This window comes from Rhipicephalus sanguineus, chromosome 2, assembly GCF_013339695.2.
Source record: "Rhipicephalus sanguineus isolate Rsan-2018 chromosome 2, BIME_Rsan_1.4, whole genome shotgun sequence".
NCBI classification, from domain to species: Eukaryota; Metazoa; Arthropoda; class Arachnida; order Ixodida; family Ixodidae; genus Rhipicephalus; species Rhipicephalus sanguineus.
In genome coordinates, this window is record NC_051177.1 from 118886596 (window position 1) to 118914580 (window position 27985).

The 27985-nt window shown below is 46.8% G+C and overlaps 2 protein-coding genes and 3 non-coding genes across 5 annotated transcripts in view; 3 read left to right on the forward strand and 2 right to left on the reverse strand.

Annotated features, from left to right (window-relative positions):
• The window catches only part of LOC119383569 (acyl-CoA synthetase short-chain family member 3, mitochondrial), a 56806-nt gene extending 37614 nt beyond the window's left edge, over window positions 1-19192 (forward strand). The window contains exons 14-16 of the mRNA XM_049412910.1: window positions 195-294; window positions 16296-16471; window positions 19092-19192. Of these exons, the coding sequence (XP_049268867.1) occupies window positions 195-294; window positions 16296-16471; window positions 19092-19187 (372 nt within the window). The 3' untranslated portion in view covers window positions 19188-19192. The remainder of the gene's footprint in view (window positions 1-194; window positions 295-16295; window positions 16472-19091) is intronic.
• Trnas-gcu (transfer RNA serine (anticodon GCU)) lies at window positions 5318-5399 on the forward strand. The gene has a single exon. It is a non-coding gene; the product is annotated as a tRNA-Ser (tRNA).
• On the forward strand, window positions 11380-11461 carry Trnas-gcu (transfer RNA serine (anticodon GCU)). Its single transcript has one exon. It is a non-coding gene; the product is annotated as a tRNA-Ser (tRNA).
• Trnas-gcu (transfer RNA serine (anticodon GCU)) lies at window positions 13272-13353 on the reverse strand. Its single transcript has one exon. It is a non-coding gene; the product is annotated as a tRNA-Ser (tRNA).
• A 1956-nt stretch (window positions 19193-21148) lies between the features above and the next one.
• LOC119383570 (apoptosis inhibitor 5) overlaps window positions 21149-27985 on the reverse strand; it is a 36476-nt gene continuing 29639 nt past the window's right edge. Inside the window, exons 7-11 of the mRNA XM_037651801.2 lie at window positions 27428-27521; window positions 26693-26818; window positions 24326-24369; window positions 22338-22480; window positions 21149-21279 (exon numbers count right to left, since the gene is read on the reverse strand). Of these exons, the coding sequence (XP_037507729.1) occupies window positions 21200-21279; window positions 22338-22480; window positions 24326-24369; window positions 26693-26818; window positions 27428-27521 (487 nt within the window). The 3' untranslated portion in view covers window positions 21149-21199. The remainder of the gene's footprint in view (window positions 21280-22337; window positions 22481-24325; window positions 24370-26692; window positions 26819-27427; window positions 27522-27985) is intronic.

Consider the following 27985-nt stretch of genomic DNA (forward strand, 5'->3'; position numbering starts at 1 on the left):
GTCTTTTGGACTGGACTAACATTAGGTGCACCATTAAATACCGCTAGGAGCTAAGAAAAACTTCTGTTGTTATGCGGGCGCAACGGAATCGAAATTCACTAATCGATTAGCAGACACGAATAAGCCTATAATGAGCTTGAAATTTTTGCGCTTTCCACGCATGAACGCGCCTTGGTGCACGTGACGACGCGAAGGCCATCATGAAGCACGACGGCGTAGCAGAGTGCGCGGTCGTCGGCGTTCCGGACCCGATCAAAGGAGAGGTTCCGCTCGCCCTCTTCGTTCTCAAAGACGGTAAAACATGGCGCCCAACTCTGCATGCTATTCTGCATGAAAGAGGAAAAGAAGACTAGGAGGGGGCGTCACGTGACAACCTTGAAGCCTATAGTCGGATACAACTGCGACCAATGAGCGAGCACTCCATACTGACGTCATAAGCCAGACGGCCGGCAACCCCGCCTCCAGAGAACAATGCCGAGTGCATGAACGGGACTATTTTTTAAGTCGCGGAGGCGATCGGCTGCCACGCTTCGGTCATCTGGGCGGGGCCACTCCAGACTTGTTAAAGGGGCACTAGAGAGAAAAAAACATTTTTTTTTTTTCGTATTAGTAAATTATACTCTTTCACAATTCCAAAATCACGACGCTTGCCGCGAGAAGACGCTTGGTAAGCGAGAAAACGTGCAAAAGAAAGACGCGGGTGGCGACGCCACCTTGAAGTTTCCGCGCCAAACGTCGTGACGTCATAGATTTTGCCGGCATCTGCAAGGTCCTACGTAGTTCCTAATATAATCAGTCAGAATGTAGTACATGGTCCTCTGAGGTGGCCGAAGACTTAATATACCATGTTTCAAAAAATTTCGTTGAGCCAATGTCGCAAAAATACAAAAAGCACACTTTGAAATGCGTGACGTCACTTGCGGCGATTTCGGCGCGATATTTAACAATGAAACTTTGACCTTGATTGTCTTCTCTATTATTAAATTAATGGTGGTGAAATTAACGTCATTAGAGTTTTCATAGAACAGTTTTATAGATATAAACCGATTCATTGTTTCACTTTAGTGTCCCTTTAAGTTGTATCCAACTATAGTCACAGAAATATGTAGGGGAGAAATAGGCCATAGTCACGTGGTAGGCGAGCTCTATTATTGATTGGCTCACAGTTTGGTGGCGTCTGCTGCGGGGCCTATATAATCCTACACCTAAGAGGCACCGCACGTTGGGCCCCGAAGAGGGGATGAGGTGACGTCGGAGAGGATTGGCTCGCCGAGGCCAGCGGTATCACGTGACGTTCCCTCCCAACTTATTCCATTCCTCCATGCTAATCTGTAATTCACAGAAGGCTGTTACGCATGTGTCTATATGCTGCAGATGAAAAAAAGTACGGAGGTGACGACTTAGCACATTTGTATATAGTGTGGGAAATCTCAACATATTTCACTTTCTACAAACGTTAACTAATCATCTGTCAAGATGAGAAAATAGGTCTAGAATAGCGGTTGGAAACAGAAAATAGGAAAGAAACACAGGGAATAAATGGTGGCGGGAACAACCCAGGCGTACTACATAGCTTTACGAGATAAAGCCGAAACAGATAGTGGGATCGAAATCATAACGTACCGAAGTAGTAGCGCAGTATAGTAGTTCGCGTATAAGCTGAGTGACCATTTTTGACATATAAGCTGAATCTCGACTCAAAGCCCATGCAGTCAGAAATCGTCACTGTACATTAGTACGGTTCGGCTGCGTTAATTCGTGCGAGTTAATTTATGCCACTCTTCTATGTTCCATCAACTACATATATATCGCCCAGCAAAAAGTGGTCGTGGTTAAGTTGTTTTTGAAATTGCGCGGCGCCGTTCTGGAAAACGAAAACAAAAACAGAAAACAATTTTTTTTACAGCAGTACTAAATCTACATTTATAGTATTCCGGTTTTGCAACGTTTGTTACTCGTAAAAACCACAACTGCAAAAGGTTTCCAGTGTACAAGTTTTAACTATAAAATTTCTGGGGTTTTACGAGCGAAAACCACGACGCGACTATGAGGCATGACGTATACAGAGGGGGGGGGGGGGTCAACATACTTTCAACATAATTCAATATAACCTGTGGCGTAGCCAGTAATATTTTTCGGGGGGTTTCGCCATACTCTATGTATCTTCGTGCACAGGGCCGTACCCAGGAATTTTTTTCGGGGGGTGTTTGTCTGTAGAACAGCCAACTTTCGCAACTCGGGGTCACTGTGAAGGCATGCAAATATTTGAGTATCACCCGAAAATTTAAACAATAAAAAAATTTCGGGGGGTGTAAGAACCTCCTGAACCCCCCTTCCCTCCTTTGCTATGTCCCTGTTCGTGCATGCAGTTTTATTTCTGCGTGTATGTATACAAATGCAAAATTGAAAATTCCCGGAGGGGTAGGGGGGGCTTGACCTCATGACTACGCCAGCGATTTCGACCACCTGATGTTTCCTTAACATTCACCAACGAACGGTACGCAGGCGTTGTTGCATTACGTATCGACCCTCTGATCATGGATGCGCCCCTTTAGTTGTCCGGATTGTGTTTTTTTTCCTCGACTCCGGTTTGTTCGAGTCGAGAATGCATCGCAGAGCGATTAGCTGTTGTGAAAGTTGGTCTGCACAACGAAATTTCTCAAATGCCGTGTTCAATTAACAGTTACGTGCAATGTATTCATGGGACCGCCGGCCCGGTAATATGAGACCATTTCTTGCGGGGTTTATCCAGAATTTCGATTTTGCGGGGGGGGGGGGATGAGCGCCTTTCTGAGAGAAGAGGGGGTGGGGGGGAGGGGGCGTCCCAGGAACTTACACGCACAATCTCCGCACTGTAAGGGATGGACTTCAATGACATTTGCCGGCAGGCTAGTTGGTGATACATAGTTCAAAGGTAAAAACAGCACAAAGGAAACGAAACACAAGGAAGACACGGGACAGAGTGCTGACTTCAACTGACGGTTTACTCTTGGGTGAGCTTGCCAATTTATCGAAAACCATCAAAATCAGACAAGATATCACCCAAAAAAACGGAACAAAAAAAAATGAAGCCCTTACCGCAAACACGTGCGCCACTGCGTGCGTCATCCTCTCCAGAACATAAAATTCACGCTCAGCGCGATGAGAAAAATTCAAGTTCTCTTTTTTTTTTGTTAATAGGATCGAAGGAGCGCTTACGCACAAGGATCCTGCCTTGTCAATTTCGCGGTCCTCAATATTGTGTCCGTCATACTGTATTGCCACATGATTTCCCACAACCGCGCAGGAGTTCAGGTGGTTTTTTTCCGTGCCCCAAAAACTGTCTCGGATATGCAAGGCAGTAAACGCTGCTGAACCTGTACCCTAGATGCACGACAAAACACCGCTCACGATTCGTGGAATGCGTGGATGAAGTGTTATACTCCGTTCTGCTGACCTGTGGGAAAAGATATATCGGCCGGACGGGCAGGTGCCTGAATGAGAGGCTAAAAGGTAGGGGTTTGCGAATAGTGAATTTTGGAACCGAATCGAATACGAATCGAATAGTGACGACACCGAATCGAATATGAATACTAATCGAATACTTTTCGAATAGTTTTCAAATAGTAAGACAACCATTCTCAAAACGGTCCTAGAACTCCGCCGCGTTTTTTTTTCTTTGTTTGAAAGAAATATTCACGAACTTTCACCAAAGAGCGTTGCGCTTACTTTTAACTGACTCAAAATACCACAGCTATGAAATCTGAGGTAAGCTCGTATACAGCAGCGACCAGGGCCTTCGAAATATTTCTAACTGTATGTTGAAATAAAGCAGTGACGGCAGATACTTTGTCGCCTGCTTTTAAATAAAACTGAGACATAAAATCTAAACAATTTTGAACCGAAGACTACGCATACAGCTAAGGCGGTAATGAAACACATAAACCTGCCATCGCAACCTGGTCCCCGGCACTGAAGGCATGTAGACATCGGTGTTGAAAGCTGTATCTGCAAGAACAATTTACGCAAACACAACCCTTGCATCTATTGCTATTCATGAAGCTGAATGCAGGTGCACCTTCAGTTCTTACAAGATGACGACAGGAACTGATTAATGCGATGCAGAGGCAGCATAGTAAAAACTGAGCGAGTATGGAGCTTTCATGAAAAAAACACCTTCATCCGGTAATCAATATAGCGTCGGTAGTTTCGTAAATGCTTGGGCTGCATGCATACTGGTAATTTAGTGATTAAAAGAAGAAAAATGGCCTTTAACTATTCCAAAGTTTCATTGTTTTTGGGGTTCTCCCGTCGGCGCTAATTATTCGAAAACTATTCGAAAAATATTCGGTATTTCGAGTATGTACTATTCGATTCGAGTACCGAATCGAATAGAATGCTATTCGATTCGTTATTCGAAATTTTCGAATATTCGCACACCCCTACTAAAAGGGCATCAACATAACCTGACGAGATTGCTGTCAGGGCATTTGGCTATACACTGCTGGGATTGTGGCTGTAACCCTTTCTTCGAGCAGACTTCTGTTGTGCGCAGATGGCGGGATAAGACAGCACGCGAAATAATTGAGGCTCGCGAAATTGACAAGGCAGGATCCTTGTGCGTAAGCGCTCCTTCGATCCTATTAACAAAAAAAGAAACTTGAATTTTTGTCATGACGCCCCGCCACGGTGGTCTAGTAGTTATGGCGCTCGACTGCTGACCCGAAGGTCGCGGGATCGAATCCCGGCCGCGGCGGCTGCATTTTCGATGGAGGCGAAAATGTTTGAGGCCCGTGTACTTAGATTTAGGTGCACGTTAAAGAACCCCAGGTGGTCGAAATTTCCGGAGGCCTTCACTACGGCGTTTCTCATAATCATATCGTGGTTTTGCGACGTTAAACCCCAGATATTATTATTATTATTATTGAATTTTTATCATCACGTTGGGGGTGAACTTTATGTTCTGGAGAACGTGACGCAGTGGCGCACGAGTTTGTGGTAGGGGCTTCGTATTTTTTCTTGTTTCGTATTTTTGCGCGATATCTTGTCTGATTTTGACGGTTTTCGATAAATAGGCAAGCTCACCGAAGAATAAACTGTTAGTTGAAGTCAGCACTCTGTCCCGTGTCTTCCTTGTGTTTCGTTTCGTTTGTGCTGTTTTTTCCTTTGAAGTAAGGGATGGGTTTTACACAAACGAAACTTTCAGCGCGTTTCAAATCATCGCCCGTTTTCCAACTTTATATATATTTTTTGTAAACTCACTTCTACAATTTCAAACATTTTACAGTTTACTCCAGCTCCTTTCATTCCAGGCCTCGCAAAATGCCGCTTGCCGTCTGACGAGGTGGCCGAGTGGTTAAGGCGTTGGACTGCTAATCCAATGGGCTCTGCCCGCGTGGGTTCGAATCCCATCCTCGTCGTAATGTTGTCTTTTCTTTTTTTTAAGTGTACCCGGGACGTCATTTCGCGACAGTACATATTTTGTTACATAACATGAACGCCGACTGAAAAAAAAAAAGACCGATACAAGACTCGCGAAAGACGCAAAATATGAAGGAACCAAGCGTGCAGGGAGAGCATGGACCTTCAAAATGGCGCAAACTTCAATTCAGGTTGTGTGCCAGTGTTTTGACGCTCCATTCGACTTGCGCCACAGCGGCCATGTTATGTAAATCGCACCAACTTGCCTAAGAATCAGTTTTATTGAAAGATACACATTCAGCTCGCACCCGAAAGCTTTCAATATTGCGTGTGTATAATATACACACACACACACATACAAGCGCGCACACAAACATATACCAAGTGTGTTTAACCCCTCCTCCCTCATCCGCCCCCCTAAAAAAAATTTCTAGCTACGCCCGTGGCGTTCAGTCTTTACTCCAGTCTCCGGTAACATGGACTATTTTGCTAAAAGTCTGCGGCATTTCCTCCTCAGAGGCGGATGCACACAAGTCTGCACCAATGGGCGCGCACTTTAGACTGACGTCACGAGTCGGACGGCCCATGACCCCGCCTTCGGAGAGCATAGCATTGCCGAGTGCATGAGTGGGACTATTTCTTTAGTCGCGGAGGCGATCGGCTGCCGCGCTTCGGTCGTCAGCCAGGGCGGGGCCTCTCCTACCTTCTTAATATAGTTGACTAAGCGTAACGGCTGCAAAGCGCGGAATACAACCAACCCCTATACATAGCCTTCATAGATTACGAGAAGGCATTTGATTCGGTGGAGACATCAGCAGTCATGCAGGCACTGCGGAATCAAGGCATCGACGAAGCCTATATAAACATAGTGGAAGAAATCTACAGCGGATCCACAGCCACTATAGTCCTCCATAAAGAAAGCGACAGAATCCCAATAAAGAAGGGCGTACGGCAGGGAGACACGATCTCTCCAATGTTATTCACCGCATGTTTACAGGAAGTTTTCAGGGCCCTAGATTGGGAAGAGTTAGGGATAAGAGTTAATGGAGAGTATCTCAGTAACCTACGATTCGCTGATGACATTGCATTGATGAGTAACGCGGGAGACGAATTACAGCTCATGATTACTGAACTGGATACGGAAAGTAGAAGAGTAGGTCTGAAAATTAATATGCATAAAACTAAAGTAATGTGGAACAATCTTGGCAGAGAACAGCGCTTTGCGATAGGTGGCGAGACACTGGAAGTTGTAAAGGAGTACGTCTACTTAGGACAGGTAGTAACCGCGGAGCCGAACCATAAGAGTGAAATAACTAGAAGAATAAGGATGGGTTGGGGCTCGTTCGGCAAGCATTATCAAATCATGAATGGTAATCTACCACTATCCCTCAAGAGGAAGGTATATAACAGCTGCATCTTACCGGTACTTACCTACGGAGCAGAAACCTGGAGACTTACGAAGAGGGTTCAACTTAAATTGAGGACGACGCAGCGAGCGATGGAAAGGAAAATGATAGGTGTAACCTTAAGAGACAGGAAGAGAGCAGAGTGGGTCAGGGAACAAACGGGGGTTAAGGACATCATAGCTGAAATCAAGAAGAAGAAATGGATATGGGCCGGGCACGTAGCACGTCGGCAGGATAACCGGTGGTCATTAAGGGTAACTGACTGGATTCCAAGAGATGGCAAACGCGTGAGGGGGAGACAGAAAATTAGGTGGGTAGATGAGATTAAGAAGTTTGCCGGTATAACGTGGCAACAGAAAGCACAGGACCGGGTTGATTGGCGGAACATGGGAGAGGCCTTTGCCCTGCAGTGGGCGTAGACAGGCTGATGATGATGATGATGATGATGAACGGCTGCAAAGACAAAAGAAAAAAAAGCACTGACTGTCTTTTTTACAGAACGTACCATATCTACACTCTAAGAAAAAAGCGAGTATTTGGGGAGTATTTCTGCTACACAACAACACTGTTAGCAAAAATAAGCCGAGATGGGAGTAAATGGCTTGTCCTCTAGCGCACGCCCTGATGGGGGTTTTAAAAACACCGTCCGGACGGAGTAAAAAATTTACTCCCCAACAGGACGGGGTTTTTAGATGGACAGAGGGGAGTTTTTGTTTACATCCATAGGGGAGCTTTTCCAGGTAAGTATGGGAGTAAATTTTTATAACCATCAAAAAGAAAAAAAATGCTTTTCGCTCTTTAATTAAATTAGCATCGAAACACGCAAACTGGATCACACGTACACAAACATGCACACAACGTTCGCAAAGTAATACAACACTCACACTGACAATAACTCACCACCAGCGCTTCACAACCAAACTTTGGTCACCGAGTATATATAGGCACCACATCTTGACCTCCAATGTGGCTCAGATGGGACACTTCTTTCTCCGAAATTAAGCAACAAACATTCATGGCGTACGTGTAAATTTGTGATGAGCTTATAGATACCACTGAGGCACACCTATCTTTTACTATAAACCCGCCTAACATTCAACGCCTTCTTAATTAGCGAATTTTGATTATCAGCTGGCACTCTGTCGCATGGGATGTATCCGCCTTAGCAGTACTGTGCGTGAGTCTGTAAAATGCACATAATCGTACACGAACCACGAGCGGCCGTGCACGAACGCTTCAGCGGCACACATTCACGAGCAACACCGGCGAAGAAATGCGTCGCCCCGCCGGTATATACCGCGTTGTGGCCGACGGCGTCGCTAGGCCTCTCCCAGGAGTACGGTACGGCTATACGATGAACGACAGCTCGCGATCACAAAATACTTGCTGCTGTACAGTTTTCGTCGCCGTTTTTTTTTACACACACACTACCGCTATCCGAGTCCGCTGTCCGCGTTAAGCTACGGAGCGATGCACTTACAACGAACGAGACGGCTCGTAGTCGCGGTTCCTGTTGCTCGCAGTACATCGGCGGTCGCACGTTGGTTCAATCTGTCTCGTATCGGCGCTCGCCTTCTCGCTAGACGTTTGACAGCGGTGGTTGCATGGCGCAAAAGAGACAATTTAAGCTTATTCATTCCAGCAGCTTTTATTTTCTGTGAAACATATTCTTTGCTTCACCGGTGGCCGGTGCGAGCTCGTAGAACTCACCACGGCGACCGGTGTGGCGGTGCGAGTTCGCTACGTCGCCGGCTTGGTACCGACGACGTAGCGAAGCCTTCTTACCGCTTAGAAGTTGCAGCCGGTGAAACATCGTTTCGGTGACACTCCGAGAAGCAAGCGTTGCCGGTGGTCGGAGCGAGCGCGTCGCCGGCGCAGCTCTCACACCGGCCGCCGGCCGGCTTGATGCCGACGACGTAGCGAAGCCTACTTCTTACTGCTTCGAAGTTTTAGCCGGTGAAACTCCAGAAACAACCCGCTGACGATCGCAACAGCTTACTTTTGTTACCGACGAAATTATTCTTCGCACTTCTTCGTAACTCGGCACGTTGAAGCGAGGTATCCGTGGCGTGTCGGAGGCTTGCACTCGTGTGCATGGGCATTGCCGCTTGACGGGAGAATAAACACGGGACAGCCAGCTCGATGTGTTCGCGGTCGGACGCTGGCGCGAGTTGAACTTGTCTCTGACCAGAACGTTTCGGTGGAGAAAATAGTCCTACACGTCTACACAAACCAACCGGCCGTTGCAAATCCTCGCTGCACTGATAACTTCGTTGTCTGTCGACAAATGCTCACACGGCGACCCACACAAGGCACTGGAGCTTCACACCGGCGTGCTACACGCACATTCACACACGCACGCACGTCACGACCAAAAATGGTTTTTAAAACTCCCATAGGGAGTTTTTAACCACGGCACGCACGTCACGACCAAAAATACTTTTTAAACCTCCCATAGGGAGTTTCTAACCACGTGACCTAAAACTCCGTGGGGAGTTTAACAAGGTCATGTCGTTCATAAACTCCCTCATTAAGCACGGGGCGTTTTTCGACGACATGTGCCGACTTCACTCCGCTACCACGGAGTAAATGATTGAGGCATGGGGGTTTTGGGGGCTCATGTGCTGGAAAAGCTCCCATCTCGGCTAATTTTTGTTTACAGTGAATAATCGTCATCTGGCTTGCTCGCGTTTCCTTTCTTGAAAACCCGGCTCTCGTCACTTTCCTATCAAGAATGCTATGTCACGCTGATAACGCCCGCGCCGTTCGTGACCGGGAAGTGCCGGGACCGCGGTGATAACGCGAGGAAAGTACGCGAGGTGGATGACGATTATCGTTGTGCAGCAGAAATACTCCCCAAATACTCGATTTTTTTCTTAGAGTGTACGTTTATATATTATTCCAGTTCTTCAACGTTTCTTACATGTAAAAATCACAGCTGCAAAAGGTTTACGGTGTAAAGATTTTTATACTCTAGATATTCTGTGGTTTTACGAGCGAAAACCACGGTGCGACTATATAAGGCTCTACGTATAGTTGGGAAGGGGCCAGACAGGCAGAAAACGAACATTGAGGGTCCTTACGGGCGACTCGGAAAGCCCCACTACGGGGGAGGAGCCGCCGCGGGCTGCGCCAACGTCGGGACGAGCGTAGCTGAGCGTCGAGGTCGGAGCTCTCAAGTGCCTCTCCCACTCTTCTTCCGTGGTGAAGTGATCGTGGTCCCGTAACGAGGGACACCGCCAGAGCTTGTGCTCTAAAGTGCAGACGGAATTTCCGCAGTCCGGACAATCGGACTCGAACGTGTCCGCGTACATGCTCACCCTGGCTAGGCTGCGAATGGCACCCAGTCTGCAGCGTACGAAGGGTGGAAGACTGAGGATGGAAAGCTTGACCCTCCTGTCGAGCTTATAGTGCTTTGTAACCTCGCTGAGCGTGTGGATCGTTGAACGTGTGGAGCGTTACGAATCGGTTTTGTTTCGGAGATTTCCTTTCTAGACTCACTTGGCGCCACTTGGTGTTCTAAATAAATCTTAATCAGGGCAATTCATGGTGCAACCGTGATCAGAAGGTCCATACGTAATGCCAGGAGGGATGTGCAGCGTTCGTTGGTGAATGTTAAACACCAGGTGGCAGGCCCGTAGCCAGGGGCCTCGTAATTTTGGTGAAGTAGGCTTTTTTACCAAACATAAATAATGAAAATAGGCGTTTTTGTCAAATAGTCAAGGTTTTCAGCAAGTGGGCCCCCCCGAAAAAAATTCCTGGCTAAGGACCTGCCAGGTGGTCAAAATTATTCCGGAGTCCCCCTCAGTAGGCAACGAACCGTACACTGGCGTTCTCGCATTACGTACGGACCTTATTTTGATCATGGTTGCACCACTAATTGCTTCGATTAAGATTTAGTTGGCACACTGCTTATTACGGGCCCAACTGGCAGCAAGTGAGTCTTGGGACTACGAAGGTAATCTCCGCATCGAAATCGACTGGTAATGACCCGCATCGATGAAGTTTTTTTTTTAGAAAACTTTTATGCATGGGACCACTGGCCCGGCAATGTGAGGCACTTCTCGTTCCAGGATTCAGAATCCAGAATCTCGATTTTTTTTTACAGCAAAACTTTTATGGTCGAGGTTTGCCGTGTGCCATGGATAGAAAATGATCATCATCATCATGAACAGGCACGCGCTCTCTTCTTCCTCTTCTGCTTCGCTCCCAGAACACGTGCGCCGATTTGTCCGGCGTGGGATGCAATAACTATGGCGGGCGAGAGAACGAGTAGAGAGAGGGAGGAGGAAAGATATAAAAAATAAATAGAAAGAAAGGGAAAAGAGAGAAATTCTTGGCGAAAAAAATTTCTTCGCGAGATTCAAACCCACGATCCCAAGCCGAGCGTCGTAACCACTCAGCTATCCGGGCACGCTAACAGACTGTAGCATAGCCTTGTGTAGTATAGTATAGCAAGAGGGTGGACACGCGAATTGAGGAAGAGGGAAAGGAGGAGGGGAGAGAGTAATTAATAGCATAGAAAGAAAGAGCTCCTTTTATTCCAGGTCTCGCAAAATGCCACTTATCGTTGGACGAGGTGGCCGAGTGGTTAAGGTGTTGGACTGCTAATCCAATGGGCTCTGCCAGCGTGCGCTCGAATCCCATCCTTGTCGTAAAGTTGCCTGTATTTTTCTTTTCTTTCTTTTTTAAAATGAGGTATCCGGAATGTCATTTCGCGACAGTACATATTTTTGTTACATAACCTGGTAGGTCGGCAAACTCACTCATGAGTCGACTCACCGGTCTCACTCAGACTCAGATCGGGCCGTGAGTGTGAGTCTGAGTGAGTCCGGTTGAGAAAAAGTTTAGTGAGTCTGAGTCCGAGTGAGTCCGGTTGAGCAAAATTTTGGTGAGTCTGAGTCCGAGTGAGCCCTCAGAGGAAAATATAATTCTTGAGTGTTCTCAGTGAGCTCCAATTTTTTTGCCGACCTATGCATAACGTGGACACCGATTGAAAAAATAAAAAGTAAAGAAGAAGTCTTTACAAGACGGAAACACTCCGAAAATTTGCAACGTTCAAAATGGCGCAAATTAAAATTAGGCTTTTGTGCGAGTGCTTTGACTTGTCACTCGACTGGTGCGCCAAAGATCATGTTATATAATTATAAACCACACCCCAACTTGCCTAAGAATAATTTTTATTGAAAGATATGAGTTCAGCTATCCCCAGTAAATTTCCAATTTTGGATCTGTGTATATACACGCACACATACAGACGAACACGTGAACATACATAAAGCAGGGTTAACTCCCCCCCCCCCCCCCCCCCCTTGTCCACCCGGAAAAAATTTCTGGCTACGGCGCTGCATACGGTCCCTTCTCCTGTCTCGGGTAACAGGAGCTATTTTTGCTTTTAGTTCACTAACGTAATGACTGCAAAGCCAAACAAAAAGAAAAGTACAGAAGATCCCAAAAGACCAGAAAAAGAGCAAAAAGGTGGGGGGGGGGGGGGGTTACATACATGAACCATGTATGCTGTCGACATCTGTTTATTTCCCCTCCCCGGTCGAATTGCCAAGCGTGCATGCGCAGATGGTGGCAACAGCGAGAAAAAAAAACAAACAAAAAAAAACTAGTGGAACGTTTAACACGTGGCGATCGATGTCACTTTCTTTCTTTTCTTTGTGTCTGCGGAAGCTCCGATGTGTTCAGAATACCGCGCGCTCTGAGCGTTAACACCGTTGTACGTTGCTCGAAAAACGAATACAGAAAGAACGAGACGCGTAACAATAATTAATATTTACATTCTTTATCGTTTGGAATGAACCGCTCAAGCGCAAGTACAGCGTCGGTTGCCAGGAAGTCGTCAGTCCTAGGGAGTTCTGCATGGGGCCGACGTGTCTTTCGGCATCTCGGGTCATCGCGCTCAATCACGTCGTTTTAATCAAGTTTCGCGAATACAAACCGCACTGCGGCACATTTAGGTCGCATATTATGTAGGACCAAAAGCTACACAATCTTGCAAAAGCAGCCGCGCTGCCTCCTGTTGGAATTATTGCAGCGAAGGGTACAGTCCGCTTCCTCCCCAGCGAGTACCTAGCCACAATTCCCGACGAGATACCTATGACCTATGGTGCGATCTTGTACGCATTCCAAATAAACACGGAGGCGTGGCGTTACATCCAGCCGCACGCGAATGGCCCATGTGAACGGCGACAGTCGTCACGGCCCTGCATTGACCAATCGTGTGCGGTCACGTGCGGCTGGATGTAATGCCACGCCTCCTGTAGCCATGTTCTGCGAGGCAGCCCAACCTCGATGTCGTACGGTGAAGCCAGCCTCTCGGCAATGATACCAAGTGGGACACGAAAACGATGGTCCGAAGTTTGGATGTTTTACGCAAGAGCTAGTACTAGGCTCACAAAAAGTTTATAGGACAGGCAGAACTTAAAAGAAATAAAAAATAAAGGCACACATCTTTTTCGACGAGGATGGGATTCGAACCCACGCGGGCAGAGCCCATTGGATTAGCAGTCCAACGCCTTAACCACTCGGCCACCTCGTCCGGTGATGCGCCGCGGCATTATTGATGACAATCTGCGTGACGTCAGCAACCGGTATGTATGAACAGGTCGTGGTATGAACTACAGGAGTATGAACAGTGACTTGAAGCATGGTACAACTTCAGTACTACACGTACTCTACTGCGTATCATGGATATATGTTTTCTTGCTTTTCTACGCAGACCAATGACGTACGAGTTCTCAGTCGGGTCGCGAGCTAACGTTTAGCGCAGGTGGGGATTAGGGGCGGCTTGAGGATTGTTTTACTGGGGGAGAGGGGGGGGGGGCGCAACCGCGACAAGTGAGATCCCCAGGGGGAGGGGGGACGTGGCAGGGAGACGAGGAAGTTATGCGTTGTGTTTTGACTGTGTGTGCTCTTGAAGACACGGGGCGAGGGGGGGGCTACCGCTTCCTTTTCCCTCCACCTTGCAGCGGATCTCAATTAACAGGTACGGCGACACCATGCTTCAAGACCCCGCACTAGCTTGCCGTGATGTCACAGATTTTCAAGGCGCCCGGTAAAAACAAGGATTACATTGTGTTCTGAAGGTGCAGTGACGTGACATGGGGATGTTTCGGGAAATTTCATTGAGTCAAGATGACTAATACACCGAAAAAAAAAACCAAAAAACCATGTCGAAATCCGTGACGTCACACTGACGTATCAACAACATTCCGGCGCGAAATTAAAACCATTTCGTTTTCTATGAACCTACGATTATGATCGCGATATTAATAACGTTCTTAAAAAATTACACCTCATTCTAAATTTATTTATGATTTCTCTTTTGGTGTCTCTGCAATACTCGTGTTTGTAATTTTTGTTTTGTTTCGAAATAATATGATAATAAACAGATTTATTCGGAAGCCCGCATCCGTAGTAATTAGGCAAGATGGCTTTGACACGTGTACACCGGTGCGATCAAATACAGAACGTACAGTGGGGATGGAAAAAAAAAAACGCGAATTAACAAAGTGGCACCTCATTCTCTGATGCTTCGCATTTCTTTTCAAGCAGTTGTAGCTTGGATGGTAATAAAAAGGCACTAGAGTCATCAATGATACAATAAAAAAAAAACATTCTAGCATATTTTTATTGCCTCCAAGGCCAGAGCGTGATGAAAACAGCGCACCGCGCTGTTCGCTTTTCTATCCACCCCCCCTGTACGTGCAGTTCTTTCAATTATTCCAACCTCGTAGTCTTTACGTCTTTGGCCGTTTACGAGGGGAGAGTTAACTCTTGTTGCTCTTCCAAGCATATGCGGCCGAGCACTTACATTCTTCCGAATATTCATAAAAGGTATTCTAAAAAAGAGAAAGCGCTGGTTCTGTAGTCGGATAAATGTCCGGCGAGGCCCCGCCTAGACGACCGATCGCCTCCGTGACGAAAAATATAGTCCCGCTCATGCACTCGGCAAATGTTCTCCGAAGGCAAATGTTCACCGACTGTCCGGCTCGTGACGTCAGTCTAGAGTGCACGCCCAATTGGTGCAGGCTTGTATGCATCCGCCTTTGAGGAGGAAATGCCGCGGACTTCTAAAGTTGTATCCGACATACGTCGGCAAAAAATGCCGAGGTCACCCAGACTCACTCCTGAAATATATTTTGCTCTTAGGGCTCACTCGGACTCAGACTCACCAAAATTTTCCTTGACTCAACTCAGGCTCACTAAAATTTTTCTCAACCGGACTCAAACTCACCAACATATTATTCAGCCAGTCTCACAGCTGGATCTGAGTCAGTCGACTAATGAGTCCGTACGCGCATATTTAGCTGTTTCGACCACGTGTCAACGCTCTTTATCTCACAACCTTTTGATCTCGTACTTTTAGATACGCTTTATCAGTGGTTGAAATACAGTAAGGACTTTTTATTTAAAGAGATGACTCACGAGATATTATCAAGAACTTCCCGTGAGAGATTGCGCGAGGGGGGAGGTCGAAGCTCCATGTCCGCCCGTAACTCGCGCCTCTGATCAATAAATATGAACACTAGTGCGTTGATGTATGTGTGGGTAGACGTCAGTATAAACGCGAGCCGACATAAGGCTGATAGTTACGCTGATGTTGAGTAGTTATCACCATGCATAGGTCGGCACGAGAATGTGGAATTCACTCAGAAAATATATTTTGCCCTTAGGGCTCATTCGGACCCAGACTCACCAGTTTTCCTCAACCGGACTCACTCACTAAAACTTATTTTAGGCCGGACTCACTCGGACTCAAACTCACCAAAGTAATAATCAGCCGGACTCGCAGTCAGACCCACGGCTCGGAATCGATTCACGAGTGTTTGTCTACATATGCGTACACGTGATATCGGAGCCCGGCTTAAGATAAGGGTTTATCAACTATCAGGATAATTAATGGAAATTGACTGAGTTATTTGAAAGGGGGAATAAGGGGCCACAACTCTAGCAGACCAGTCGTTGCGGCACCTGACGGAGCGATCTCAACCACGCGCTTCTTTCTGTGTGGTTTCCGAGATCCTCATGCACTCGACAATGTTCTCGGAAGGCGGAATCACCGCGGCCATCCGGCTCACGACGTGTTTGGAGTGCGCGCTCATTGGTGCGGACTTGTGTGCATCCTCATATGAGTATGAAATGCCGCGGACTTCTTGTGTCGACGAATGACTTTGGTCGTAGCGGAATCCGCCTTTTTTCACGATACCACGACGCATGCGCCCTTCCCCTAGTGGAAAAGTCGGGAAACACCTCTTGATCTCGGAGGCCTTCGTTCTGGCAATACCAGTTGTCCCGACCCAAACCAAAAAAAGGCAGAGGGCAGCGCAGGAAAATGTGAAAGGCGGATTCCGGATAAAAATGTTTCAAGGACGCTTTCAGGTTAGCACTTTCACATATTCATGCCACCCCACCTTGATGAAATGTCGCAAGCACGTACTATAACCCATTGATAGCTGTGGGTCAATTCGACCTGTACAGACAAATCGGAGTCACTGGAGAAGGTCCGCAAGGAAGTGATCGAGAAGGTGCGGAACGATGTCGGGCCCGTGGCAGCCTTCAGCCTCTGCACCCGAGTGCCCGCACTTCCCAAGACTCGCTCGGGCAAGATACCCAGGAAGACCATCTCGGACCTGGCCCGAGGGAAAGCCGTCAAGGTGTGTACTTACTTGTCTCTGGCAGCCCGCGGGTAGCCAGATGTAGCCAGAAGTGGTAAATCGAATAGGCCCCATGCATCACAATGAAAGAAGCGGCTCGTTTCTCGGTTAGAGACGGCCTAATGAAGAAAATAGACAAAGAAGCCAAGGAATCGTAAGCATCGGGGACATTATATGTAGTGTTGCAGCGAAACTATTTTAGTCGACCCTGTGCGAGCGTTTGCTGGTCACGTGACCTGGCGGGCGACAGCGAGGCTCAGAGCGAAAGGGCTGCGCCTCGCCGAGTGTGGCTCGCTCGGAGGGGAGAATGCGAGGAGCGTCGCATTTCGCTCAAATGGGCACAGGCTGTGGAAGGCTGAGAAAGCACTTAAACCTAATAACAGGGGGACAATCCAGGGCAACCCACGCCCTCCATAACCGTCGGCTCGCACAAAATAGCTTAACCTAAAGTAACGAAGGAATAACAATGATGTAACAAAGAAAATGATTAGAAAAGACTCGCGAACTAAGACAGGAAATGCAACACCCGACGAAAAGGGGGCGACAGCTTTGCTGTCCAATGGTTTTCAGTGTGGAAATGGCTGGACTATTATTTAACTATAGTGTGGCAATTATCACAAATGGGACGACAATAAATAGATGGTTGTCGGTTAGATTCCGACCGGCGGCAAGTTTTTATTCAATTTCTAATTCCTTTCCGCCGTCATACAAATAATGTGCCCTATACTTTCCTTAGCTTCAGTGTCTATTGTCTTCATTAGGTACAATTTTACACAGATGTTTATTGTGCCATCTTCAAGTGAAAGCTCCACGAAGCTAGCAGACGCCCCATAGTCAACTGGTTTACGCAGTCCATGCATCTTGAGCAGCGATGTTAAGCGCGAAAATGAGAAGACAGTGAAAAAAATCAGCACCACTTTCCTTTAAAATGCAATAGTCATCATCTTGTCACGAAGTTGTAGTCCAAGATGCCCGAGCTCGCAATTTCTCCAGTTCAGTGCCAGCCAGTGCATGTGATCTCCACAATCATAGGCGTGCGCAGGGTTCCCCATCGGGGGGAGGGGCAAAGGTTCATCGCAGCGCCCCCCCACTCCCCCCCTCTTAGTTGACTAGAAGGGTCAATGTACAGACCAGATTTTGCCCCCCCCCCCCCTTAGGTGATTAGGGGGGGTGGCCGACCCCCCCTGCCCCCACTGTGCGCACGCCTATGTCCACAATACATGCTAATATGATAATTCACTGTGTGACCTTGAATAATAATTGTTCAGGTTTAACGTCCCAAAACTACGATACGATTATGAGAGACACTGTAGTGGAGGGCTTTGGAAATTTCAACCGCCTGGTGTTCAACGTGCACCTAAATCGATGTACACGAGCCCCAAGCATTTTCGCCTCCATTGAAAATGCGGCCGGGATTCGATCCTGCGGCCTTTGGGTCAGCAGTCGGGCACCTTAACCACCGTGGCAGGTATGTGTGATCTTGAAGATTTCCTTTCTTCGTAGCAAAAAGCTACAGTTAGCAAGTAGAACAGTTTAGCTTCGCCTTCAAGAGTGGAACGCGAGTGTAGCTGGGCTCCGTTCACATTCACCTCCTCTTTCACTTGCAACGTGTGCTTCTGGGTGGACACCTCAACTGTGCCACAAGGAAAGGAACGTCAGTGCGCGAAGCATTGGCCATTTTAAACTATCCTAGAATGCCTATTGCAAGCACAGTTGCAAAGTTCTCATTACACCACAATTCATCATTCTGCATATTAGCGAAGTTATCCACTACACGTCCGTAGGCCAATATGTGCACCTACAGCTGCACACACTGTTGATGCTGTGGCTGACAGAGAATTTCCTGCTCAAGCACGAATGAGGTTTATTCAGAGACTAGCAGTTTTCCCTGGCAAGTGCTTCAAGCTTCTGCAGACAAGTAAAAGCCCATTTTAGTTATACATCACTAGCTTTATATAGCCCATGATGTCACATGACGATAGAAAAGTAAGAACACTGTTCTTGAAATTATGCGCACCCGCACGCAGAACCTTCTGACACAGCATGTAAACCACAATTTTCATTGTGCCACACTTCTGAATGCGCTCCCAGTTGAGCAGATTTGCAGACACCAATTGTGCATCAAATTTACAGGACACGCACAGCATCGTATTGGTCAGCTTGGACGTTGCGCAGCTTTTTTGTTTTACAAAATTGCTTGTCATAAATAGGCCCTTGAATATCCAGATCTGCTCTTCACAGGCATTGAGCAATGAAACTATGCCAGATTTTTTACTGCACTGGCAATCATGGCACATTTCGTGTCAAAAGTGGCCAAAATTAAGATAGCAAAGCTCTCACTAGCAGACCAGGTTAGTGCGAGACCTCTTAAGATAGCCTTCTTTTAGATGTGAAGCATCTTATAGCGGAGTTCAATCCGGTGGTGGTGGTGGTGGTGTGCGGCGTGACCACTCTTACTGCGCATGCCCTCTCCACTTCCGTCCTCCCCCACCCATCTCTCCCCTTTGCCTCTCTCCCCTCCACTCCCCCTCCGAAACGCGGGTTCTACATGCCGAAACGCTGCTTCGCATCGCCTCAGGTCCTCTTTAGCGGGAGATGGTGTGATCTTTTTTTCTTGCAGATTCCAGTCACAATTGAGGATCCTCTGGTGTACAAGGCGATAAAGGCGGCACTCTGCGAACTCGGATATGCAAAGGACGCACCCGATCCAAAATGAGCAAGGCTACATAGTGATATGTAGTAGACCGCAAATTAAAAAATATATAAATTAAAAATTTGAAGCTTGTTCACTATAAATTTGAATGACATGCATCTAACAACTCTCTTCCCTATGAATATGACACACATGAAAAAGATGTGGGAATCTCACAATGATCACATATATGTATGTAACTGTCAGCAACACACTACCCCACACATTAGAAAAATTTTTTTATTTATAAATAACTTCATACTTTCTTAGTGTAGATCCTAGTCCCAATCTTTGCAAAGTTTATGCAAAACTAACACACTCCCGGCATTTTTCAAACTGGCATTGGAGACCACTTTATAATACGTACTCCCGGCATTTTTCAAACTGGCATTGGAGACCACTTTATAATACGTAGTTAAAGTAACACTAACTACGTATTCATAACAATGCTGCATCACGAAGGCAAGTCAATATGCCAGTAGGATATTCTCCAGTAGAAACTGACGTTTCTTTGTAAACAAAGATGAAATGAGAAAATGCCACTTTTGAGCTGGGAGATTAAATACAGAAATTGCCACAATAAAGATTTTATCATTTACACATTACATGAACGCACTACAAGGGCACATTTTTACAACAAAGCCACGCAGTGTTGGGCTTAATTAAAAACACTTTATTCAGATATCGTACAAATTAGCCGCCCCTTTTGAGCTCGGAAGCGTTACATGTTTTGCCGCAGACTGTCTTACACCAAGGAAGTGTCCCTCGTTTACGGCGTCGGCAAACACCACCGACCAACCGATGGGCATTTTCTGCGTATCTGTCCCCACAGGCCGATGATCGTGACGATCGGCCTCGCATTTTCAAGCACCACACAACCTAGAAAAGGCTGGTCATTCACTCACAGTTCCTTTGCCTCTTCCACCCCTCCTCCCCCCGAGTCTTATCCCAACCCACTATCAGCCCAGACGCAGTTTAAGCGGACAGGATTTATTAACAAGGCACATGACGACGTGCCTTCGCTAAACGACCAGCCAACCGCTGAAGCCACGAGAACACTGCAATGCACAGCATCAGCCACCATGAAGATGAGAGATACTTTTTGGACATCCTAAGTGAATGTAAATGCAAACTTCAAACAAGGAAAGCACACACAAGGACAGAAATTGCCTTTTAAGCAATGCTGCTGCACAACTTACAATATTTACACTTCACGTTACACTAATGAACACGAGCCTTCCCAAACAGTACAACCACGACAAGAAAACAGTTATTCTCGGCAGTGGCTGCACAAGTGTGAAAGCTGCACATGTCACTTCCTCTTTGAAACCACGAAGGGAGTGAGAAAAGTCCTAAAAAATATACATACAAACTCCGGTGCGATTTCACAAGAAATTAAAAAGCGCGGCATGGTTTTAATAACACTAACCTCGAGTAACAGCGTGTCAGTGCCACGAAAGTTCTGCAGGGACACACGTGTTACCCTAACACACAAAAAAAATTGTTTAGTTGCATGCGGTGGCGGCTCGATAGTTTAGGGCTGCGGCAAACTCATGCAAACTAAGACTGTCTTGCGAAAAGCATCGCCAATGGTCAATAACCCCGCCGCAGAGTATCCATTCACAGCCGGCGAGCAGCCACAGGGGGACAAGTCACCTTCGTATTGCAGCCAACAGGCAGCACTGAATGGCCCATGGAACATAAAAATAAAGGGTAGATGCAGAAAGATAAAGCCAGCTGTACAGATGTGGTGTTGGCTGTGCTGCTGCCTAGGCCTTCCTTCTTTCCTAACACCTGAAAACTGGATGAGAGGTGACAGGAGGGTGGGAGAGGCAATGTATATGTGCATGGACATCAACAACGGGGAGGGGGAAAAAAAAGATGAAAAACCATGGGGGGGGGGGGGGGGGGGGGGGGGGGGGGGCAGGAGCCGACAATGGTGGATGCTGACAGCTACGCACATGCGATGCTGGTGAGGGGAGGAGGGGGAGAAGGAGAGATGTGTGAGGATGTGTGGCCCCAGCATCCCGAGCTGCTCACGAGTATATCCGTCCCCGCCAGCCTCGGCCGCCGCCCCGGAACCTGTTGAAGCCGCCCCGGCCACGGTTTGCGGGCACTGCGAGTTGGGTGGGAGTTGTAGTGAGATGAGAAAGCGAGCACCTTCGCTGCTGTTGGCTGTCTTGACAGCAGAACTAGACGAGCTTTCATGTCGTGCAACACTGTAAAACGTAACTAATTACCGTTGAAACCCTTCGTAAGAGACACTGACGTAACAGACTTAACTCTGACGTAACAGAATTGGGTACAAGAGACACAACAGTGCCTACACCAAAATGAGGGGGTTGATCAGAAAATGAGAACGTGGTACCCTGTTTTTTTTAAGAGACCCCTCACAAATGGGACAACTGCTTCTCGGTGCATGCCTCTTATAAAGGAGTTCATCCTATAAAGGAGTTCAACTGTACTACGTGCTTACAGCCTGAGGCATTCCAACAGTTCTTTCGCAACTGCTGCAACCAAAGCACTTACGTTGCAGTAATTTGGCAGAATGGGCAGATGGTACTTGTGCACACTTATAAAGAATCTCAACTCACTCAAACTTGTGGGCACTCATTCACGCTTACATCGATGTTAAACACTGACTAGCGTTTCTATTCACCTCCATTCACGTTTACTGGCGCCCAGTAACGTACACACTCACGTCTATCCCCAACTTTCATCATCGCTCACTAATGCCCCGGCTCATGGGTGAGCATGCTGACCTACGACGTAAAAATGCTGCAAATCAGCTAGTGTGGCACAGATCTGCTATTGAGAGCCGACACAACAGCTCCGCTTCATTAGGAGCAAGTGAAAGAACCGTGAATGCAGACTTCCAGATTAGAAACGAAACGGATGCAGTTCTAGAAGAATTTGGTCACAGCGCAAGGACTGCGACACCAGTCTGGAACAGATGAAGCGCTGACTATCAACCACTTCGCTTCGTCTATCTCAGTCTGTCTGTTCTGTTCCTTGCGCTGTTACCCAATTTTCCTCGTATGCACCAACCAGCCCAAGTTAACACCTTATTGGATGCGCTTCCCAACCAGTACAGAAAGTGAAGCCGCATAGTAAAGGCCTAAATGATTGTCCCTTGCACTGTGGTCGCTATGAATCGCAACACGCAATACTCACGCTGGAAGCCTTGTACTTTGGTGCTGTACTTCCCACTGGGAGGACTGTACAGCTCCCGCTCGTTCTTGGACGGGGCGACTATCCTCTTTGTGCCTTTGTTCGTGTCCTCAGGAAAAGAGATCCGCCGCTTCTCTCCCTTTGCCCTGGGCGGTGAAGAAAGCATGCGGCATGAGAATGACAAGCTCACCTTCTGTCACGTGGCAAAACAGAACCTTCACCAAGTTTTCACACACGTGTTGTTTAGAGTGCACAAAACAAGCTTTAGTATTGAGATCCACTTTGCCACCTCTCAGGTATGTCTCTGAAGGTTTGTCAGTGGGTCGCCATCACACTACCTCAAGTGGAATGAGCTGAAGCTTAGCAGAAGAAGCATTACCAAGCATTGTAAGGAGGTTATAGGGATTTGAGTTTGCTGTAGCGTAGCAGCAAGGAAGCACATGTTATGTTGCACAATGCAGTTACATAATTCTGCAGTGTAACTCAACTATTGAGCATTAGATTATTGAAGTGTCCTCTCATCGTGTCACCCCCATCATACCACTGTATTCACGGTGGGACCTGTATTCGCCTATAAATATTTGCTGCATGCATGAAATTCTTATAGATGCAACAAAAAATCCCTGCTTGAAACTTTTCAGATGTACAGTAAAAGCTCGTTAATTCGACTCTCGTTAATTCGGAAAATCGGTTAATTCGGACACGTCATCTGGTCCCTGTAAATATATGCATCACTCTATGAGAATGGGCGCTCGTTATTTCGGACAGATTTGACCGCAAATCGGATAATTCGGCGACTTTCGGGCTGCTGGCGAGGCTCGAAAACGAAAAAAGAACCATTTGGAACAAAAGTGAAGCTCAAACGCAGCATCACCATGGACATCAATTATCGGCTTGGCTTGACTTGAGACTGGTTGAACGCCTTTTCTTCGCGCGTGTAGCGCGTGATAGCGTGTGGGCAGTGTGGGGCGTGTGGGTTTGGTGCGGTGTCATTTTTGTTGCTTTGTTCCCGTTGGTGTGCTGCATCGTTGAACGCCGTTTTATCGAGGAACAACTCAGTACGGCTCCTTTAGCTTGATCGTTGCTGATGCTTTTGTGCTGACTTCTCGTGTGAACGCACTCTCCGCCGATGACAACGCCGGTGAAGCGGCCCAAGTACGAGGCCAAGGACTTCACCACCAAAGTAGAAATTTTGCGTGCCCTGAAAAATGGGCTCTCTCGGCAAGAAGTAGCTCCTGTGCCATGACGTCGGCAAACAATACGACGTGAGTCTCCTGAGCGCAGTTAGCATTCTTTGCGTATGTGTGGTAGAACACGCCTGCGCACGCCATTGCCAACTGTTTCAGGCACAGTGGCTTTGTTGTACTGGACTCCAGCGATGCCGCAGTGGCCGAAGTGTCGCCGAACGACGGTGCCGATCGCGGGCAGGATTTCGGAAGTGTTATGCCTGATGCAGTGACACTCGACGATTATATCGGCATTGATGGCGTTGCCACTGCCGGCTCTCTGACTGATGAGCAAATCGTCAAGGAAGTGATGCATGACGACGAATCCGTGAACGAAGAGCCTGAAGAGCAGCAGCCACACTATGAGCCACACAGGCCCCCTCGTACTGTGAAGGAAGCCGCGGAGGCCCTCGTCGTCCTTAAAGAATTTTGTTTTGGCACTGCAGAGAGCATGCGAGCTGCTGAGCACCTTCAAGGGCTCAGAAAAATTGTGTCCACGCGAATTTCTGCTCGAAAATAGAGACGCATCCGCGATTACCATGTAAAGTAAAGGTATGCTGAAAAAACTCTTGCATTTATTGTGTTTATTTCGGCCATTCGATAATTCGGACATTCGGTTAATTCAAACATTTTTTCCGGTCCCTAGAAATCCGAATTAACGAGCTTTTACTGTATTTACTTAATGGCTATGAAAGGCCATTTGTTTAAATTAACCACCCAATGGAAGAATTCGGAGACGTACAAAGGTAAAAAAATGCTGCTTACCCTGCTGCCTGGACTGTCTGAGCATTGTCAGCACCAATCTTCTCCTACAAGAGAAACGAACAAAAATTTTCAGTGAAGAACCGTAAAAGGTTTATCGTAGGCCACATAATTATGTTACAGTAGACTTGTCATAAGCAACCTGAAGAGACCAGGAAATTATGTTTCATTTAACCACAGTTCCATCAACTGAAAGATAAACAAAGCTGCAGAATCGAAGTACTAAAAAGCCAACCCTATTGCAGGCAGTTCCATTTAATAAGAGATTTCCGCTTACTGAGAGTCTGATTTACTTATAAAAAGGATCTAACTGTCACACTTTTTCTTTTCAACGTGGGTGCACCATCAAATGCAAATGAATAATTTCTAGGGTTTTTTTTACACGCCAAGACCACGACCCGAGTATGGGGTGTGCCACAGTGGAAGTCACCAGACTAATTTTGACTCCCTGGGGTTCCCTAACATGCCCGTAAACATAGGTAGTATAGAGGTATTATTTTAGTTTTCGCGTGTCATGGCCCCTTTAAAGGGCCAGTGCAGAAACCCGAGGTCCGAAATTTACGATGCAGAGATAACTGCACACTTGTCTAATACGAACACACATTCGCAAATACACTCAAACCTCGTTATAACGAACACGGATATAACGAATTATCGGTTATAACGAAGTAAATGAAGAATAGTTTTGTCATAGCTACAGTGTTAAAAATAAACGTTTATAACGAATTTTCGGATATAACGAAGTTATTTTCGTGGCAGATGAGACTTTGTTATAATGAGGTTTGAGTGTACTAAGTGCTGTACGAAGGAAGCTACAGGAGACAGAACGAACAACCCTTTCGTGGCCGCTTCAGCTGGTTGCGCCTTCTCACTGGACCTCCCACTTTTCTGCCTCTTGAAGAGGGGCAGGCATAGGCAGCTGTCGCGACTATGCCCACTTCAGCAACATAGTAGCACGACGACAGCTATTTACATCGTCGACGTACAGCCAATGACCGAGCACTTCTTCTACATGTTACTCGTGTCAAGCACTCGCAAGCAGCATGGCAAGGCATCAACATGATAAAATAAGAATAAACACAATGTGTGCGACTATTGCGCAGCCAAATGCGCATCACCGCAGGGCGAAGGCACAGTTTTATAATGCAGAGCACCAATCAGCAGCAAGCTCAGTGGTACCGTATTTACTCGAATCTAACGCGCACCTTTTTTCCGGGAAAACGAGTCCAAAAATCGCATGCGCGTTAGAATCGAGTACCGAAAAAAAGAAAGAACCTCGGTTATCGTATTGCCATCGACATTTCAAAATGGCCGCCTCCTACGCGCCTTGGCCATTTCTGCCATTTTTTCAGTTGTACGTGGTACGTGTGCTGAGGAGATTGTCACCCCGTTCTGCGTTCGCATCGACGGCATGGAAGTGCCGACTCCAAATACTCGACGAGTGTACCACGATGCCGCATTCAAAATAATAGTTATTACATGTGCAGAGAGATGGACGGAAATCGGGCCGCATCGCGGTCGTTCGGAGTTCCCGAAACGTGCGCGCGAGACTGGCGCATACAGAAGCAGAAGATTTTTTACAGCAAAGCTTCACGAAAAGGTTTCAGTGGACCAAAGCAGGGCCGGTTTCCCGAAATCGAAGAGTGTTGACAGCGACAAGGAGTTGTCCGACAGCGACGAGGACTGATCCGTTACGCGACTCGTATCGCCGCCGTAGTGGTGACAGTTTTAGTGGCAAGGCCCACTTTTTGACTTTGTGTTTTACTTTTTTGAAACTTTAGTTCTTTAAAACCCAAATACTTGTTCTTCTGAATGTGCGAAGTTTGACTCCTACGGAATTTTTTTGTTTTTCTCTCACGAAAAATGGGTGCGCGTTACAATCGATGCATTATTTTTTTTTTTTGGTCGCGGAAAACGGGTGCGCATTACAATCGAGGGCGCGGTAGAATCGAGTAAATACGGTAAGTCACGTTGCCCGTGGGCCACATTATGTCATTTACTAGCAGGCAAGAGGACTAGTCGGGCGCTAGAGATGGGCACGGGAATTGTTTTTCAAACAGAACGCCTGCGCCGTGCCGTGCTATTCACTAAATGTGATCACCACGGCCGTTAGTAAGAATAAGAAAGCTTGTTAGGGTGGTGTAAAAAAAAATCCCGGGGCCTGCTTACTGGCCCTTTTATGTGCTTCTCCATTTACCAAGATTGTACCACGTGTCTTTGCCTACATTTAGGTCTGGGGTACTAGTCATGAGTAACAACGCAGAAGTCACTGCACCTTCAAAAGTTATCAACCAAGAATACTGTCCCAGCAATGTTAAAAGAGCAGCTCCCAACCAATACTAACAAACGAATAAGACACTGGGGACGTACATTTGTGGTGGCAGGCTTCCATGAAAGTGTGATTGACGACTTGAAGGAGGGCGGTACATGAAACAGATCCCGGATGAGAGCATTGATGTTGGACGTGGTCTTCAAGGCTGCTGCCTTCAACTTGTTCTGCACAGAGGGAAGCGAAAGGGCAAATAAAACAGATCAGACTCAATGCAGACTTGTGCAACGTGCCTCAACTGCTGTTTTATTGGCACAACAACCATTTATCACTTTTCCTTCAGGTCCATGCGGACTTGGCAGAGTCGGTGAACATGCAGCGCTGTTAAGTTTTCAAGTAGTACAACAAGCAGAAATTGCATTATGAATGGCATATTTAGTTGGGATTTAAATTTCTCTAAAACCAAAGTGCATCTGCCAAGCAAAACACCTGTTCTCAAAGCAATATTTTGGGCTCTGAATCATTCAGGCATCGCAGTGGCTACCTTTGAGTACAAATTTAAGGCCAGTGACTGTAAACCTGTCCTCTGTCAGGCTTTCGTTCAGCAGCCACATAATGCCCCAGGTGAAATGTGGTGGGCATCAACCACGTTCGCAAAAGCAAGAGCTCCAGACTGAAGGATAAAAATATAACTCCAATTTTCTCCTCTTTGGGACCGTTTAAAAACACAAAAGCAGGAGTGCCCATTTTTCCACATTGACGAAGAAAAATCTTCCAACTTGAAACAGTCACTCGTACTTATTTGAGCTGCGCAGATGAAATGCCCACCCTCATACCTCCTCTGTCTTCAGCTCGGAAGGTTTTTTCCCTTGAAGCGCCAAGCGAAGCTTTTTTATGTACACCTGAACACCACGTGCAAGGTACTGCAACCTGAAACAATTTGAAAGGACACACGGTCAGATGCTAGTGGGTTTCATGCACAATGTGCACATTAGTGCAAGATGGATAGCAATACTGTAAAGATTTATCTCCAATGAAGAAAGAATAACAAAAATATCCCTATTCATGGCACCAAACAAGATTGCCCACTGTAACAATCTATGCAACACATGCAAATAAAATCAATGTCCCTCATATCGAAAGCCTCGGGAAACGTGATATGAAACTATACAAAGTGGCACTGGCAGTTAGAGGGAAAGGAGGCGGCATCAGAGACTCACGCGAAATTTACGCAAGAGCAGCACTAAAGGTTAAAAAAAAGACGGTGGCCTTGCGTAATGGAGCAAGATTTGACTGACCAAAATACGAGTTAGCGTGACAAGCGGTGATGTCATTTTATGCACAACGGCGCAACTATTGCAGCCTTTGTGATGATTAAAGGCTCCTGTGACGTA